This window comes from Wolffia australiana, chromosome 10 (assembly GCF_029677425.1).
Source record: "Wolffia australiana isolate 7733 chromosome 10, ASM2967742v1".
In the NCBI taxonomy this organism is placed as follows: domain Eukaryota; kingdom Viridiplantae; phylum Streptophyta; class Magnoliopsida; order Alismatales; family Araceae; genus Wolffia; species Wolffia australiana.
This window is the reverse complement of record NC_135844.1, coordinates 17,521,922-17,541,416: the sequence shown is the minus strand read 5'-3', so window position 1 is coordinate 17,541,416 and position 19,495 is coordinate 17,521,922. Positions and strand designations below refer to the sequence as shown.

Below are 19,495 nucleotides of genomic sequence, written 5' to 3'. Positions count from 1 at the left end.
AGGGTGGATGATCTCATCTTGACCCCTCAATCATCTTCATAAACTTCTTGATGCACCCAAACTAAGACCGTTTAGAATCCCATGATTAGGGACTCGTTGGCCATAGTCAAAGTACAACCGTCCGTCAGCAAGACGTCTTTGGTGTAAGGACCACTTACACAATCGTGATGTGAATTAACCTGATTGATTGTCCGGTCTAATACATTCAGATATTCGTATGGATCAGTTGACTAAACTCTTTCCACTAAAGAGAACCCACTATCTATCCCTATTGTCCCCAAACTAATTGCTACGTGAACGGCCATACTCATCATATGAGTGAGGCTAGATAGTGTTATTCTGTATGGATACTTTGACGTCCTTCTTGTGTATCCTTCTGATAGAAATATTTAGAAAACATGCTTAAAGACTAATGATCTATGTATTGGGATCGCATCATAATTCACTAAGTCAGATCATGTATTCATGGATTTCATTATAAGCATCACATGTGCACTACAATGAATATGTTGTATTAATGAATAAGAAATAAGACATGGAATGTGTGATTGGCTTGGCGGCCACATATATTTCCATCATATTTATCCATCAATACTAAGATGAGGCACTTGGCATTTTAGAAACATTACCACAAAATGATGCTTATTTTGATGCTCTGAATCATCATGGGAGAAATGTGATGTAGGACGTCGTCGAGGATGTCGTTCGGTCAGCACTAAGTATGATGGCTCAATATTGAGCTAGTGATAGTGGTGTCAAACGTCGACGGTGTCATCATCTGATGGGCAAATGCTAACGGGTAAATGTAACTACGACGTGTTAAAGATGCATCCTACGTATCGTACGTGTAGGCTCTGACTCGAGGGAGGCGCCGAGCTCCAAGCTTGGATGGGGTCGCTATGAGATGGCGACAGTGGCTTCTTGAACCTCATCGGAGCGACGAATGCATCAACGGCTTAACAGAATCAACCCGTAAGGCTCGCACGTAACAAATAGACTCGTTAGTACTGGTAAGACACTCGTGACGTTGTAGTTTTCTCTCAAATTGCCTCTCTCGCCTACGTAACCCAAGCACGGAGGAGTCAAGAAGAAAATATACTGCAATGGGTAAAATAACGAGCAAGTAGGAGGACGACATACCTCCTCGTCAGCTCAGCTTGTCACGTAGGGGGTCGTCGATGGTTGCAGTAGTCAGAGTGGATGTGGCGGAAAGGCGCTACAGAACGGACAGCGGCTCAATTGGTGATGAGTTGGAGGAGCTATGGGTAAAGGTTGGAGGAGGAGAATGCGGGGAGACCGCAATGAGTCGACTCAAGCGTCGGGTCATCTCAAAAGCTCTCCTTATGGCGGAGCAGCGCAAGCAGGAAGAGGCAATGGGGAACGCGAGCAGCAGTGATTGTTATGCTGGCAATGTGCAGGTTGTTCCACAGACAATAGGTCGAGGCAGCGGCAGGTACCAAAAGACAACAAAGGTTATTTCACCCGCCGAACACCAGGTCAAACACGTGCTGCGCGTGATGGCCGATGGTCCTCGGTGACCCTCAGATTGGTGCAGCAATTAGCAAGTTGAGGTTGTGGGCTAGTCTTCGGTTCTGGCTTTCCCTTGATTAGTCCTCCTCTCACTGTTTCATGCACGCGATCAAATGCTGCAGGGAAGAAGGGGAATTGTCGCCCCATGCAGTAGGAAGATGGACGAATTTGCACAAGACGATGGGCACAATGCACCCCCCCCAATGAAATTTGCCGTCAGTGTTTCCTCCCACAGCGTGAGAATTTCTGGCCGAACATATAACTTCCCAGTCGATGGCGGAGAGGTTTGCACCCGATTGGAAGGCGATGATTCGCATGGGAATTTCTTGGGCTGACAGAAAGAATGACCCAGTCACACAGGACGGTGGGTGGGAGATTCTCTTTGCTTGAGGCACGGGGAAAACAAATCTCTCGCACGGCCACGTAGTTCCGGGGGAGATTTTTTCGCAAGAACTGCAGGGAGGGAAAGGTCTGCTTCAGTCATGAGGGCTGACTGCTCTGATAGGAGGGGGCAGCGTACTTCAACTTTTGCTAGGGAAAAGGAAGATGGGAAGGTCCCCTTGTCTGCCCAATTCCCCCACCCTTTCTTCTCCTCATCGCTCTCTTCCTCCGTCCTCTGTTTTCTTCTCTTGAACGAGGAAAGGAGACCAGAAATCAAAACACAAAACGAATTCTTTTCTTTGCTTCTTCCTTGTCTAAGGACCTAGGGCGCCCCCCTCTTCCCTTATAAAGGGGGAAGGGGTCGAATGGGCCCCCGAAGTGGGTCAACAAGGGGGAATCTGGTCCATTAGGGGGCCCTTATATAAGGGGCCCCCCATTACAAAGAAAAAAAGAAAATCCAAAACATAAAAGAAAAGACAAAGGGACAAGAGACGGGGTCCAAAATAACTAAGGACCCCTCCCCAAAGACGACAAAACACGGACACAGGACACGTTGCATTGCGACGAAAATAGGATGACGAGAACGGAAAAACACAAAACACGACAAAGAAACAGTAAAAATCAAAAGCGATAAGTGAGCATCTTCAACCGGCTGTCGATGACGATGGCGGGTAGCACGGACAACATTGTCGATGATCCTTGATGGCGTGCACTATCAAAATGCAAATTTGATGATAGAATTGATAATTGATGTAAGCGTGATCGAGCCTGATGTACAAATTGAACAAGTAAAAGTTGTTTCTGATTTAACTACCCACATTGATAGTTTATGATCATCCCACTTTTTCCATCTTTCTCAAACAGATATTTCACTTTCCCATCATTATTTTTATATTGATTATGTAGAAGTAGAATGCCTTTTACATGAACAATTTCAAAGTAGAATGTCCTTTTCACAAAATGGCATTTTTATATACCAAGATATGTACACCAAGGAAATTTTGAAAAAGTTCCAAAGTAAAGGATTGCCAAGCAAAAGGCACTCCCATGAGTCCAAGCAGTAAGTTGGACACAGACATCATTGGTCAAGCTATTGACCAATGGATGTATATAATAATGTTTGGATCCCTACTGTACTTGAAAGCTAGCCAGCCATACATACTTTTGGGCATATGTATTTGTGCTAGTTTTCAAAGTGATCCCAATGAATCCCATATAAAGGCAGTGAAGAGAATACTATGGTATCTCAAAGGGACCACTAATATAGGGATTTGATACCCTAAGAATCAAGAGTTGACATTGGCATAGACTTTTCGAGATGCAAAGTTGATGGGAAAAGTACAAGAGGCATGTGTGCATTTCTTGGAGAATGCCTCATATCATGGACATCTAAAAATCAAAACCCAATTGCTTTATCCACATTATGTTTCACTCAAACTCTATGGGCTAATCAGCACCTAGAAGACTATGGGGTCACCCTAAAAAAAAATACCTATTATGTATGACTATACAACTGCCATTTATTTAGCCAAAAACCCCATCATGCTTTCATGCATGAAGCACATTGAATTGAAGCATTACTTCATTTAAGATCATATCACTAGAGGTGACATTGATCTTCGCTTCATAGCAACTAAAAAGCAAGTTGCAGACATCTTCACTAAACCTTTACGTGAAGATCGATTTACCACTCTACGGAGAGAGCTAGGCATTGCCCATTCAAGAGATTTATGATGACTGCCTATTCATGATTTTTCTATCAACGTGTTTGTTTTTTAGATACATCAAGGATTAGACATCAAATATGATGCTCCTACCCCTATTAGGGATCATATTAAACTGAGACTCTAGGGGAATCTACTCGTGCTCTACAAGAACTTTGAGCTTTGAAATGTACTTATATAGGAGTTTTTGACAGCTTTCGTTTATATAAAGCAAGATATCCATAACAATTCTTGTTCCAGTCATTCTTATGCCAACAAATATTTTTTATGTTTTTTTTTGTGAATTCTCCTAGATCCATGTCTCAAACATTTTCATTGCTTTAATGGATCAATTCATGTGTGTCGATCTCTGCTTAGTAGTTTGACTTTCCCATGCTGACGAGAACGTCTAGTGTACACAAAACTATTTGCAAGTGGGAGCTTGAACATAGGAGGAGAAATGACACCGGGGGAGCTACAGCATAGGGGAAGTCATCCTAATATTTTTTATCATTTTAAAACATGGGAGAAAAATATGAGTATTCTGGCATGTTTTGAAACTGATCAAAATTTAGGAGATAGAAGATTAAGCTTTAAAGGGACGTTTAGTAAAATGCTTTAATATATGTTTTAATAAATATTTGATAACACCTTAAATTTAGTCTTTATTTCAAGCTATTAGCACAACTTTATGCATGTAAAGAGCTTAAAATGGGGTTGTTATCATGTATTTACATAAAAATACTGTTTTCAAGTGATTTCTGATTTTTCCCTAATTTTCTGTTATTTCTATGAATTTTAAGGGATTTATTTGAACTTGAAATAATTATTTTTGAATGAAATTGGCAAGTTTAATATTTAATTTTGAGATTTATTAGTACGGGGATGAATCAGTGAATTTTCTAGACTTTTCTAGAATTTTTTAGGATGTTATTGGATTTTTCCGAGATTTATTTGAGGAAGAAATACATTTTTATTAAAAATATAATATATATATAAGGAAAAAATGAGTATAAGGTTATTTTCCAACTTTGAAGGGCTTTTTCTAAAGGTTTTGTTGCATTGATGCCCCCAAAACAGCTCTCGGTCATGGTTGCAGGTGTAAAGATATGATTTAAAATGTTCTAGGGTTTTATTGCAATTATTTTATATTTTGTTTTAATGTTTTAGGAAAAAAACCAGAGGAGAGAGAATGCGCAAGGGGTATATACACAATTATTTTCGGGCGGCGTCGGGCGGCAAGTTTACGTTTTACAAAGGATTTATGTGTAAATTGGCAGGCGACCTTCGTTGGGGCGACGTGGCCTCATCACTGCCGTCGGATGAGAATCCGACGACGGGTAGTGATAGAGGCCACTTGGCGGTAAGTTTATTGCCCATGCGACGCATGCAGTGCGCACGCACGGGCAGTGACGTGGCGGCCTGCAAGTGGGTATGGCGGTGAAAAAAATGCAGGTTAGGTACTTGGCGATACTTACGACATCTATTTTTCTCACCTTTTCTCTTTCTTTTTCTATTTTTTCCACGGGGTACGTGGCGCAATGAGAACACACCCGCACTTAGAATTTGACAGGGCTCCAGCCAATAACGAAGCAACACATCATTGCGTGTTATAGGATTAAATGATTAAATAAATGAATTTAAATCCAATGGTTAATATTGGTTTAAATTCATTTATTAATAACTTTTGATCCCGAAGTCCAATTAAGATGATTTTTTATGAAATTGCTCGTCTTGATTCTCTCTTTCTATCTGTATGGTTGGATCATTCAGATAAAGCCTACATTTATAGATAAAAGTTAATTACTAAATGGGGGTAAAATGGGGATTTTCACCATGTAACCTAGGTATAAAAGCTAAATTTCGAGAGGGCGAGCTCATTCTTAAGGGTGCTCTATCACAGCTGCAAGACAGAGAGGAGCTCCAGCTTGGATCAACCTAATTGGTACTTTTTTCTTCTTTGTATTTGAACTTTTGGTGTATTTTGGATGTTGTTAGTTGAATTTCTTAATCTTTCTTCTTGATCCCTGTCTGAACTTCTAAATCGATTGGCTTGAGCGGAATGTACAAGCCCTGACTAGGATTTAGATGAGAAATTGAGAGATTTCCTAGCTATTCCAAGTGCATATAAAAGAAAACTATAAAAAAAACTTATAAAAAGGGTTAACATTCTAGGATATTAAATTTTCCATTTCATTATCCAATAGAGTAATTATTACTGAATTGTCAAACCTAAAGAACCAACCAAAACACTTCTAAATTTTCTTCTTAATCTCTCTAATTGAATTCTTTGATCCTTTCAATTGGATCAATTAATTCAACTTAGAGCCCCTTATTTCATCTACTCCTCTCATCTCTTCTACCCCCCTTTCCAAATTTCTCATCTAATTAGGGTGATTTAATCTCTATTGAAGATTAAATTAACCCCAACTAGGTTCAAATTATTCAAGAAGAACATCAATTGGATTCCTTACTAGCTTCCTGACGACAGTCGTACTTATCACTACACATCTTAAGTAGAATTTTTATAAATTTTATTGTATATGCTAAAATTGACGACGACAAGGGTTTAAAATTGCATAAAATTTAGCCCTATTTTCGGCTTACCAATATTCAAATTAATGGATGCTCAATAGGGGTTGTGATCAAGCATAAAAGGTCCTGAGTCAATTCGTTGACTGATTGTAAGTGAAGATAAAATAACACCCTTAGTTATATTGAAAGACTACTTAGTTTGCCCATATGGTGAACACGTCAAATCATACAGGTAGGACTTGTACTTTTTATGACATGAAGTTAAACACAATTCTACACTGTTCAAATATTTTTCTGAACTTGAGTTCAATTGATTGGTTTAATAACTTCTTCAAATTTCTATTTACTACCTTCGAGTATTTAAGGCTGAATTTACTGATGAGTCAATAAAAATTAACTACATGAAGATATTATTATCCAATAGTGATGTATTGATCAAATGATGTGGTAAACATACCTAAAAGTTTGAGATTATTTTAAAGTTGAAATCCTTAGCTTAAAGACTCATTTTTGCTCTTAACTCCTGAAAGGTATATTGACCTTATGGAGAAATAATTTATTTAAAATTCAAAGTTAAAATGATAATTGTTTTATACTGTTGAATAATAATCAATACATATGATTATTAGACTGATGAAAAATTACCATTATGCCTTTTCAGATTTCTAAGTCCATATATAAAGTTTTGAGCCCTATTTTAAAACCCTCTTCTCCTTGCCCTTTAAAAATTGCAGTACAAATGCAAGAGAAATCTTTCAATCCCTAGAGCAATTTTCAAGCAGATTTTGACATTCTTTGAAGATCCATCCATCCAAGTCAAAAGAACTTGGAATCATGGTTTTTGGAGCAGGTTTTTTCAAGATTCAAAGGAAGGCTGGCCTCCAAAATTCTCACATCCTCGAACATGTGATAAGTTTGACATCTTTAGCATAATTTTTATATAATTTTGAGATTTTGTTTCAAACATGAATAGTTTCAAACATCCATAAAAATCCAAATAATTTAGATTCACGTCATTTGGTTGAGTTTTGAAATAGGTATAGGGGTTTGAAGTTGGACATGGAGGAATGTGGAGGTGAACTAAGAATGTGGAAATATTGATCTCTAGAGATTTATCTTTTTATTGTGATTTTTTTGAGATAAAAATTGTACAAGATTGTGTTACAAAATCTTTCCAGGTGGAATCATCACATTTGGTGCAGGAATGAAAATTATATTTGAGTTTTCAGCACCGAAGATCAAACATGAATCAAGAAATTTCATCCAAAGAAAAATTTGGAAGAGAAGAGGGCTAGAAGAAAGAACTGCCACAAACAGGGAGGTATTACTACAGGGAAGTCCTAATTACATTTATGAGTTTTATCTCTGAATTAATAAATTTATGGTCTAAAAACATTTGTGTTGAAATACATGAAATTGATCCTTGTCTTGAATACTATTTAAGGAGTTTTCATACTGAGTGTTGTTGAGGAGAATGATTGAGTACACCTCTAGATGGTATGAGTTGTGATTCTAGACCTGTGATATCCTCTAGAATGACTGGGATACCTGGTAGGGTGAGGAACATACATGAAAATTAAAGGGTTGAAGTACTATTTTCCTAGTTTGAGTGTTGAGTGAACTACCAATCATAGCAGTTTACACTAGTTGAATCTTTTTAATTGTTAGGGATATCCATTAAATGGAATATTACTTCGGTTAGACATGATCACTTATTCAAATCTTAAATCACAGAATCACCTTTTCTTGATCCAACTAAAGCTATCTTTGAAATCTATAAATATAAATCTGCTTCACCCTTTATCCTAGCCTACCTTAAACCAATTCACCCATTATTCCTTATCACTATAAGGACCTATCTATACCATTATCCCTACTTACTTATGATATGATTTACTGCCATACTTTTGTCCTCTTTCCTTTTGTGGTACATTCTTTCAAGATATCTTTTCATTGGCATCGTTTGTTTTTTGTCTGAATTGTCTCAGTCTATCTCATCATTTTTGTAAGTAGCATGAGCAGAATTGTCTAATAAAACTGCTTACTTCATCAACATCTCTTTTTTATAAATCTTCCATTTTTATTTCACCCCTTAAACCAAAAGAAAGAAAGAAAGAAAGAGAAGATAAGAGAAGAGAAGAGAATAAAAATATGGGGTTTCTCATTCCTGATGTGTTCATTAGTTATTTATCATTACATGTATCATCCCATGCTTTGGTGGGCATGCACCTATGTAGTCTAGCATTTTGAAATTTGTCTTTTATCATCATTTTCTAAACACCCTTACGGTGTATTCCGCTCAATCATCTATTATTGGGAGTAAGCTATCTAGGGATTGCCTATCCATCTGACATCCCTTTCTTACCCTTGCTCATTCCTTTGAGCCATTCACTTTACTCTTCTTTATTGACCTTAGTTAGATAGAAGCTTCATTTTTCATCGATGCACAACTGATACTTTGTACTTAAACAAGAGGAGAAGAATGTTCATCTTTTACTTACAAGTTGGAAATTACAAAGGTTAAAGTAGTCATTACAAGTGAGGGGTTCCCAAGCTCAAAAGGAAAGAGTTCACATCATCTTGATCATAGTATCATATCGGTGGGAACCATCACGGATTTCATCAATTGTAGTCTAGCAATGCATGCAGATATTCCTACTTGGAGGCATACTTGATATCACAAAAAAATCATACCCAAGTTTCTATGATCACAAAGTGAGCAAATAATCCAAGGATATTTTAATGTCATTGCTAAGGGACAAGCAATAAACTAAGGGGTGTGTGATATACACAAACTAAGAAATTAATCATGGGAATTTACATCTCAGAGATATATATAGATATAGGAATGTCTTGAATGAACCGCACTCCGTATACGTGAGGAGTCCATTGATGAAAAGGGGCTAGGGAAAGCTTGAAACCAATTCCTATAGTGATGAATTTCATTCTACAAAACCCGATGTCGTAGGCTCAAATCCTACAAAGCATGAATGTATTCTTTGTTATAGTGACTTATTTATGACATGAAAAAAATATATAAATGTGTGTTATCAACATTTAAACGACTAAACCTATTTTTAGATGGATATTCTGATTTTGTGGATTTAATCATATTTTTAAGCATTTTATGACATTGTACCCTTAAAGAACTTAATTTTCTGATTCAGAATATATTTTTATGAATTTTTTAAAATTTATATTCAGAGATATATGAATTTTTTGAGTCCAAATATATATTTATTATATTATTATGACTTAGTATTTATTTTTTAATGAGGTAGTGCTTTAGTTTTGGCTTTAATATGTGCCGACCACGTGTCACCATTCACTTCCTCAAGTGACAACTAATCACGAGCATCTGTGATGATTTTCTGCACTAATCATTGTGAGAAGGTGCAATTATGGCATCACAAATGGTTATTTTCCACTTTCATTCTTGTCATTCGCAAGAGTGACCTGGACCAATAGAAAAAGGAATTGATTTAAGTCGGAATAAATGCGATACGAGAAATGAGAGAGTGAAGAATAAAAAAGGGGGAAAGAATTCAACAATTGTGGTGGGACACATGGCGCATATGTGTACCCCCATAATTGATTAAAAAGTATCCAAATAGAATAGCACTATCTAGCCTCACTCATATGATGAGTATGATCGTTCTCATAACCATTAGTATGGAGACAATAAAGACATATAGTGGTTGCTCTTTAGTGGTAAGAGTTCACTAAATTGATCCGTACAAATATCTGAAAGTTATTATACCAAATTGTTAATCAAGTTGATTTACGTCATGTTTGTGTAAGTAGTCCTTAGACCTGGGACACCAAAGACATCTTGTGGACGCACAGTTGTACTTTGACTATGACCTACGTGTCCCTAATCATGAGATTCTAAGCAGTCTTAGTTCGAGTGAATCGAGAAATTCACAAAAAAATGATTGAGTGGTTAAGATGAGATCGTCCACCCTCGGTATAAGAGGTGATAGCTCAAGGAAGATGATGCAATGAAGTCCTTGGCCAAGGTAGTGAAATATCAGGAGAAGAGTTCTCTGATGATTTTCTGAACGCATCAATACTAAATCGGATGACTGATTAGGGTTTGACAGTTGACCATACTCTAAGTCATCCAAGCGGCATCAAGTGGATGTGGAATTATACATACACGATAATCGATGATGAATAGGTGTCATGAGTGAGTCGATACACACCCCTTTACATCTTCTAAAGCACGAGGTGTAGCTTGGCACCCACACCTCTTCTCCACTCCCGATGTGATCGGGACGGCACAACGACGACGACGACGGAGGTTGAACGAGGCTCTTCAATGAGAAGCAGATCAGATGTGCCAAGGACCGCATGGATACATCTATAAGCTTCACACTTTAGCAACTCGATTTGTCTTGTTGGGGGACCCAAGAAATAACAAATGCGATCAGTGCACAGGCACCTCATTCATGATTTTAATGACGTTGTTATGATTCCATTACATGTCTTCCGCTGCATGGAATCCTCATCTTCATCAAGATCTAGGTCTCTAGAACCAATAGTAGTTATTATGGTTTTCCAATAAAGATTATTGGAAATTGTAATCACTAACTACACTAAGGTTAGCCTAGAGAGTCACAAACAAACGATGTGTGTCAAAAGAAATCCACCCATGTTGTCAATTTTTATAAAGAAATCTACCCATGTTATAATTCTTCTCGAGCCTATCCTTCTTCTCATTTCCTGCCTTGGATGCGTTATCCTCTTCATGGGATCAAACATTGGAGCAAAAATGGTAGATCAAAATAAGGGATTATCAAAATTGAGGGGATTTGATATGTTGAGGACTTCTTAGATACATCTAGAGGCTTGACAATTGAACTGCTCAACATGGCTGATAAGAGGAATTGATAAATCACAATTCTGATCCGTGAAAAGGTGATTTTCATCAATATGACTATGTTTTCCATTAACAGGATGAATCACATATATATCATGTAAATCGTAGTAAGCAGCTAAATTAGAAGGTACACAAACCTTCTCTTGGTGAATGATATAGTAAGCATTGATGTTTTGTCGTCCCCATTAAATAGAGGGACCCTTTGATACAAAGATGAAAAAATGACCCTTTGATGTTTCTCTGACAGCTCCACCTAATTGCTACAATTTAGAAATAATTTTTGTTATAGAGATACATATAAATAAGGTAGATGGTCCAGATATAGCACTACTAGAGGAAGTTGTGCATAGTGTTGGGTTCTAGGACCTTGATTGAGATGAAACCTACACAATTCATGCAGATGAAGATGATGAATGGAATTTTGACATTCTTAAGGAGATGAACAAATCACTTGCACGTGAATCTGATGGCGCACGCCATCAAAGTTCTTCGATGACGTTATCCGTGCCGCCCGCCACCGTCATCGACAACCGGGTGAAAGTGCTCGATTATCGTAGTTTGATTTCATCATTTTTTATTTGTCGTGTTTTGTGTTTTTCCATTTGCGTCATCCTGTTTTCGTCGCACTGCAACACGACCCGTGCCCGTATTTTCACTGCCATGGGGAGGAGTCCTTAGTCATTTGGGGCCCCTCCCTTGTCCCTTGATCTTTTCTTTCTTTATTTTAATTTTCCCCTTTATTTTGTAATGAGGGGGGCCCATTATATAAGGGTCCCCTAATGGACCCTATTCCCCCATTGTTGACCCACTTAAGGGCCCATCTCCTCTCCCCCCCCTTTTTTATAAGGGAAAATGGGGGCGCCCTAAGAAGCAGACTAGGAAAAAATCAATTTGAAGTTTTGTTTTGTTCTTTCTGGTCTCACCCCCTCCATCGAGAGAAATCCAAAGGGGAGAAAAGACGGTGAGGCACCCCTGGGACAAGGCAGCTGGAGGGAGCGAAGGGAATCCTGAAAACTTTCCCCACGCCCTCTCCTCATCTCAAGCTCCCCAGCAACTCCGTCCACCATGGAAGAAACAAGCAAACAGATCCACGTTGTCCACGGCAACCAACCGCAAATTACCGGTCTCTTTTCGTTCCCGCACCCACTCGGTCAACTATTATCTCTCGATGCGACTTCCCTGAATGCTGCCCACCTGAAATCATGACCACCGAGTAAGGTGCTTGAAGGCCACGCCGAATCTAATCAAATTCAATCGAATTCCCGTGGGGATGAAGGCCACGGCAAGAATTGAATCTTCACCCTCGCCGTAAGCCTCACAGAACCACAATCGGTTAGAAGAAAAAGAGAATGAAATTGGCGCCGCCAATCATGCCCCCCCTAAGGGGAATGCCCCACTAAATTCCTGTGATCCCTTGGATGATCCAATCTGCTCATCTTGGACCTTGGCCTGACATCGAGAGTCTTGACGTCGCTGAAATTTCTAGGCCAACTTGCAAGAAGTCCCCAGGGTCGCCTCTGCCCTTAGTAAACTGCTTGGACACCTTGGTCTGTGGCTGGTTTACCTGGGGGGAGGGGGAATTAGCCGTCGCCGCCACGCCACTTTCGGACTGAGAATTGTGGTCCCATTGCAGACGATCAATGATGTAACATGCCAGCCATTGAACAGGAACTGACTGGACGTGGCCGCGGATCCGTGGGCGTCTGGGCTGACATCTTCCGGAAAATTTTTGCCACCACTCGCACTTGCTGAACGACCACTCGAGCCGCCTACTACAGGTTAACCCGACGGAGTGGTAGAGTTGCTCGAGCCCGCGACGCCATCATTGGTCAACCCACTGTCCTCTCTCCTCCGACCTTTATTATCGCTCCGGCATTACATCGCTTGTCGAGCCACCGTTTGCTCTCCGGCGCCTTTCTGCCACACCCGCTCCGAGCACTGCTGACCGTCGATGACCCTGCACGATGAGCAACACACTGACGAGGTACGCTGTCCTCTCCCATCGCTCATTTAAATTACCGCTTGTAGTATGCTTTCATCTTGACTCCACCGCGCTTGGGCTAGGTAGGTGAGAGAGGAATAATTGAGAGAACTATGACAAATTGAGTGCCTTACTGGTATGGCCAAGACCGTCTGTTACGTGCGAGCCCTACGGATTGATTCCGTTCGACCGTAGATGTCTTCGTCGCTCCGACGAGGTTCAAGAGACCACCGTCGCCCTCGCCTGGTGACCCCGTCCAAGCTCGGAGCTCGGCGCCTCTCTCGAGTCAGAGCCTGCACGTACAACACGTAGGACATTCATTCATTGCATCATAGTCACATCGACCCATTAGGGTTCACCCGTCGGACGACGACACCGTCCACGTTCGATATCACCATCTATTATCAGTAATGAGCCATCATATTCGGGGCCGACCGAACGACATCCTAGACGACGTCCGACATCAGAATCAGATTCTTGATTTCTCGATTCCTAAAGTGAGGTATTTTGATCTATTCAAGTGTTTTCTCACTTCCTCAAGTTAATACTGAAGGATTCAGAACCGTTGGAGAACTTTTTTGTGATATTCCACTACCTTGGCCAATGACTTCATAGCATCATCTTATGTGAGTTGTCTCCCTTTATATCAAGGGCAGGCAATCCTATCCTGAACACTCTATCATCTCGGTGAACTTTTTGATGGACCCAAGCTAAGACAATTTGGAATTCCATAACTAGGAACTTGTAGGTCATAGTGAAAGTACAAATTGTCCATCCATGATGTCTTAGGTCTGAGGATTACTTACATAATTGTGAGGTGAATCAGCCTATGAAGGTTTGTATATAATACTATGCTTGATATTGGAAAAAAGAAAAAATTAATAACATGTTACTGCTCTACATACATGCTGTGACCTCGAATATCAACTGCTATGGTACCAATATCCAGTACTGTTAGCTATGGTACCAACTTACTAATTGAGATAAAATTTAAATAGTGTATAATTTTGCTATGAAATATATAAATCATGAGCAAGGTAAATGAATTTTATTTCTTCTGTGCGAGTAATATTAATCATTATTAATTAATTAATTCATTTATCGTCGGATATCTCATGTCAGGTATCAAGGAGATTGAGGCTGCGTCATGTGCGCTCTCAAGGTCGGTATTATTTTTTTGGTCCCTAGCTTGGTTCGTATAGTTAAATTTTGTAGGACGTCGAGCTCCTTCCCATTCATCACAAGACGTCCAACACTCCATACAGACATCGTATGGAGTGCAAGGAAATAACACTGTTGATGTTTTACTGGACAGACGTCCAGCATGGGCAAGAGCGAGGCTCTCCCTCCAGTTGGTACATCCATATACATATTTTTTTCATCCTCATCACAAAGGGTCACCGCTGTGTTCAATCTCCTCTCATTAACTGTCCCAATCAGCCAGCCGTCACCTTGCCATTCCTCAAATCGCCTATCTTCTGCACAAAACTATTCGCTTATCTTTTAAAACCCAAGCTTAGGGAGATGGGGTAAAGTTCTCAGAGAGATCATTTTAGTGTTGAGCGGCTGTCGTTGGCCTACGACGCCGGCCCCCGTCGGGAGAGCGTAGGGGAACGGGTGGCTCTTGTGCAGTTTGTCCGTCAGCGGGGGGAGAGATATCTTTGCTCCATCGTCTCGTCTTCTTACTCTGAGTTGGGGGGTTGGGTTGGGGCCGGCGATTGACCGCTGGGAATGTGCGCACCAGGAAACGCCGCGATGGCCGGAAATATCTGGCGGGTCGTCCCCCGCGGAGAGCGCCCATGAGACGACGATACGCTAGTCATCCCATCGTAACGCGCGGCCCGCGCCAGCCGCCGCCGTGTACACCGCCGCCATCACAAGCTGGGGCGACGCGTCGGACAAACAAAAGGGGCGCAGGGGAGAAGAGCGAGGCGTACTAGTTCCCGGCCATGAAGGCTGCCTGCGCGCCCCTCGTCCCCGCCGCCGCGGCCGGCGCCAAGTCGCCTCTTTTCTCGTGCCAGAGCCTCCTCGTCCTCTCCTCCTCCGCTTCTCGATCCTCGTCGTCCCGATTCCCCCCGCCCGCCGTTCGCTGCTGCAGTCACACCAATGCCAGCACCAGTAGCGTCGCCGCGCCCGCCCGCAAGGACCGCGCGGGGGGCCGCCGGGGCAAGAAGAGCGACGGGAAGGCGAGCGCTGAATCTCCCGCGGGCCCCGACGGCGCCGGGAAGGCGAACGGCGCCGATCGGAGGTTGCCGCGGGCCGGGAAGGAGGACTCGGGCGGCGAGTGCGTCCCGTCGGCGGAGGACGCGTCGATCAGCGTGCGCACCATCTACCAGGGGGGGAACCCGCTCGGGCGCAAGGAATTGGGCAAGTGCGTGGTCCGTTGGATCTGCCAGGGCATCCGAGCCATGGCGTCGGACCTCGTCTCCGCCGAGCTCCAGGGAGAGCACCCGATCGAGGAAGAGGTCCGCCAGCGGCTCGGGCTCGTCAATGGCGGCGGGGCCGCGACGGGGGGGCTGGCGTTTGTCATCCAGGCCCAGCCCTACCTCTACGCCGTCCCCATGCCCAAAGGCCTGGAGGCGCTGTGCTTCAAGGCCTGCGCCCACTACCCCACGCTCTTCGACCACTTCCAGCGCGAGCTCAAGGAAGTCCTTCAGGACTTTCAGCGCCAGGGGGTCATCGCCGACTGGCGCGCCACGCAGTCCTGGAAGCTTCTCAAGGAGTTCGCCGCCTCCGGTGACGCGCTCTTCTCTCCGAAGTCCTAACCCCCTCTAAAGTCTCTTCTTCTGTCTGCTGATCCGACCGTCGTTTTGCTCGCAGCGGAACACCGAGCCGTCGTGCGCAAGGCTTCTCCCCAGACGAAGGTTCTCCACAGCGTGCTGGGCATCGATGTCGAGAGGGCGAGAGTGATCCAAGGGAAGATCGACACCTTCGTCAAAGACATGTCCGATCTCCTCCGCATCGAGCGCGACGCGGAGTTGGAGTTCACCCAGGAAGAACTCGACGCCGTTCCCGACCCCGACGAGAGCTCCGACTCGTCAAAGCCCATAGAGTATCTCGTCAGCCACGGCCAGGCGCAGCACGAGCAGTGCGACACCATTTGCAACCTGAACGCGATAAGCTCATCCACCGGTAAAGAAAAATGCTGCGTTCGATTGGATCGGAGCTCGGAGATGGCGAAAAGGGAGAATCATCGTTCATCATCTTTGGGTTTTGGTGCGCAGGTCTGGGGGGCTTGCACTTGGTGATATTTAGAGTGGAAGGGAACCACCGGCTGCCGCCCACCAGCCTTTCTCCCGGGGACATGGTCTGCGTGAGGACCTGCGACAGCCGGGGAGCCGGCGCGACCTCGTCGATGCAGGGGTTCATTCACAACCTGGGCGAGGACGGGTGCAGCATCATCGTGGCCTTGGAGTCTCGCCACGGCGATCCCACCTTCTCCAGACTGTTCGGCAAATCCGTCCGCATCGATCGCATCCACGGATTGGCCGACGCGCTCACCTACGAGGTAAGTTCTCGCTGTGCAATGAAAAGCCCCGAGGAGGTAAGTCCGTCTGATGATCTTCTTCGTTTACAACGCGTGCGTGGGCAGAGAAACTGCGAGGCGCTGATGCTGCTGCAGAAGAACGGGCTGCACAAGAAGAACCCGGCCATTGCCGTGGTGGCCACTCTGTTCGGCGACAAGGCGAACGTGGAGTGCCTGCAGGAGGGCCAGATCGTGGACTGGGGTGCGGCGCAAGGGCTGGAGCAGGTGGAGGACGACCGGCTGGACGAGTCGCAGCTGCGGGCCGTGGCTCTGGGGCTGAACCGCAAGCGACCGCTGCTGGTCGTGCAGGGCCCGCCGGGCACGGGCAAGACGGTCATGCTCAAGGAGCTGATCACGCTGGCCGTCAAGCAGGGCGATCGCGTGCTCGTCACCGCGCCGACCAACGCCGCGGTGGACAACATCGTGGAGCGGCTCTCCGGCTCGGACGTGAGAATCGTGCGCGTGGGGAACCCCGCGCGGATATCGCCGGCGGTGGCGGCCAAGTCCCTGGGCGAGATCGTCCGCAGAAGGCTGTCGGCCTACAAGAAGGAGTTCGAGAGGAAGAAGTCGGACCTGAAGAAGGATCTGAGGCTCTGCCTCAAGGACGATTCTCTGGCCGCGGGGATAAGGCAGCTGCTCAAGCAGCTCGGCAAGTCCTTCAAGAAGAAGGAGAAGGAGACCATCAGGGAGGTGCTATCCGGCGCGCAGGTGGTGCTCTCCACCAACACCGGCGCCGCCGACCCGCTGATCAGGAAGCTGGACGCGTTCGATCTGGTCGTGATAGACGAGGCCGGGCAGGCGATCGAGCCCGCGTGCTGGATTCCGATTCTGCAGGGAAGGCGCTGCATTCTGGCGGGGGATCAGTGCCAGCTCGCGCCCATCATCTTCTCCAGAGAAGCTCTGGAAGCCGGCCTCGGAGTCTCCCTTCTCGAGAGAGCGTTCGGGATGCACGACGGCCTGCTCGGCACCACGCTGAACACGCAGTACAGGATGAACGACGCCATAGCCCGGTGGGCGTCCAAGGAAATGTACGGGGGAGCTCTGCAGTCTTCCCCATCGGTCGCCTCGCATTTCCTCATCGACTCCCCCTTTGTCCAGGTGCGTTTTTTTCTTGAAGAAACAAAAAGCGCACCTTCCCTTCCTTTTCCCCATTTCCCCTTCTTCTTCTTCATCTTCTTCTTGGGTTTTTCATCTGATCTAGTTCCACTGTGCAGGCGAACTGGATGACCCAATCCTCCATGATCTTGCTCGACACGAGAATGCCCTTTGGAAGCCTATCACTCGGCTGTGAGGAGCATCTGGATCCCGCTGGAACGGGCTCTTTCTACAACGAAGGAGAGGCGGATATTGTCGTGCAACACGTTATGTCCCTCATCTATTCTGGTACGAATCAATGTCCCGAAATTGGGATAGAGTCGATTTGTCGTTTCAACTCGGGGGTTGTTTTTTTACGATCCGCGCAGGTGTTTCTCCGAGCGCCATTGCCGTGCAGTCTCCCTACATTGCGCAAGTGCAGCTGCTGAGGGACAGGATAGAAGAGTTGCCGGAGGCGTCCGGGGTCGAAGTGTCCACCATCGACAGCTTCCAGGGCAGGGAAGCCGACGCTGTCATCATCTCCCTGGTGCGTTCCTCAGACTTTTGATTGATCTTCTCTGACGATGATGATGATGATGATGATGATGTTGTTGTGTGGTGATGATGGGGGGAATCAGGTGCGGTCGAATACGCTGGGGGCGGTTGGGTTTTTGGGGGACAGTCGTAGGATGAATGTGGCGGTGACGAGGGCGCGGAAGCAGGTTGCGGTGGTCTGCGACACGTCGACCATCTGCCACAACAGCTTCCTGGCCCGGCTGCTGCGCCACATCCGCCGCCACGGCCGCGTGCGCAACGCCGAGCCCGGCTCGCTCGGCGGCGGCTTCGGGCTGGGTGCGAGCCCCAGCCTGCCCTCTGCCGGATGACTCGCCCGTTCCTCTTCGCTGGTGTTTCCCTCCCATCGTACCAAGGAGACGACGACGACGACGACCCACTCGCTGGTGTTTCGCTTTACGTGTGTATGTATATATACACATACGAGTCGCATATTGCGCTGCCGGCGCGCTGTAAATGATTGTAGCCCACAGAAACAACAGTATTCTTCTTTTGTAGTCGGAAAGAAATTTCCTTGATCTTATTTGCTCCTTGCTGGAGCTCCTCCTGCCTGACTTAGGCTGGGACTGTGCGGTAGAAGTGGAGAGAGGGATGAGGGACGAGAGAAGGTTATCACTTATGACTTGCCAAGTCCTTTCTTTTTCCTCTATCTTCCTTGAACGCTGGAGGAGGGAAATCACTTTATTTACCCAATCATCCTTTAGAAGCTCACTGCCGTACTGTTGGGTTATCATGTTTGTACACCTCTCGGGGTTTGGCATTAGGCCGTAGTCTTTCTGAAGAAGCAACCAACTACCCAACTGCCATGCCTGGATGAGCTTCCGAGGACAATTCTTAGTGTTAGAAGAAATCCAATCGAACTGCATCTGCAAGTTCCCTCTTATGACCTTTTATGTGAGGGGATGTTTTTTATATATTTTTTTATTCAACTCAAAAGCACTGACGACATAATTTCAACCCTAGTTTTGACCTTATTCACAACCTTAGATTAAATCTCCTATAACACGTTTTGGTGAATTGAGCTTGCCACAAAACGTAGACCAGCCTACTTGGATTCACATGCTAGATAGCAATTTATCTTATCCTTCATCGTGGAATATTTTTGGAGAATATTCTGTAAATCTCATTTGGCAACCATTCTGCCTCACTGTACCTTTCTTCCTATGGTGACTCATGCACTAAGGACAACCTAAAAATGCCCTCATGACCAAGTAAGTTCGTGCTTATATTCTCATTGTCATTGTTTCCTGAGTCTCCTATGGATACAAATAAGAAACATTTGTTTTTCCATTGTAACACATCCTAACATG

The 19,495-nt window shown here is 44.4% G+C and overlaps 1 protein-coding gene across 1 annotated transcript; it reads left to right on the top strand.

The window, feature by feature from the left end:
* Window positions 1–14,584: 14,584 nt before the first annotated feature.
* LOC144708217 (P-loop containing nucleoside triphosphate hydrolases superfamily protein) lies at window positions 14,585–18,708 on the top strand. Its single transcript, XM_078581438.1, has 7 exons — window positions 14,585–15,748; window positions 15,833–16,144; window positions 16,237–16,520; window positions 16,605–17,636; window positions 17,753–17,921; window positions 18,002–18,159; window positions 18,251–18,708. The coding sequence occupies exons 1-7, from the start codon at window positions 14,962–14,964 to the stop codon at window positions 18,494–18,496; spliced, it is 2,988 nt and encodes a 995-aa protein (XP_078437564.1). The 5' UTR covers window positions 14,585–14,961; the 3' UTR covers window positions 18,497–18,708.
* Window positions 18,709–19,495: the final 787 nt, after the last annotated feature.

What these genes read in the sequence shown, in the direction of transcription:
- LOC144708217 (XM_078581438.1), top strand. Translation starts at nt 14,962, where the DNA reads ATGAAGGCTGCCTGCGCGCCCCTCGTCCCCGCCGCCGCGGCCGGCGCC. An exon ending in TCGACTCCCCCTTTGTCCAG is followed by an intron (nt 17,637 to 17,752) that starts GTGCGTTTTTTT and finishes TCCACTGTGCAG; the next exon opens with GCGAACTGGATGACCCAATC. An exon ending in ACGCTGTCATCATCTCCCTG is followed by an intron (nt 18,160 to 18,250) that starts GTGCGTTCCTCA and finishes GGGGGGAATCAG; the next exon opens with GTGCGGTCGAATACGCTGGG.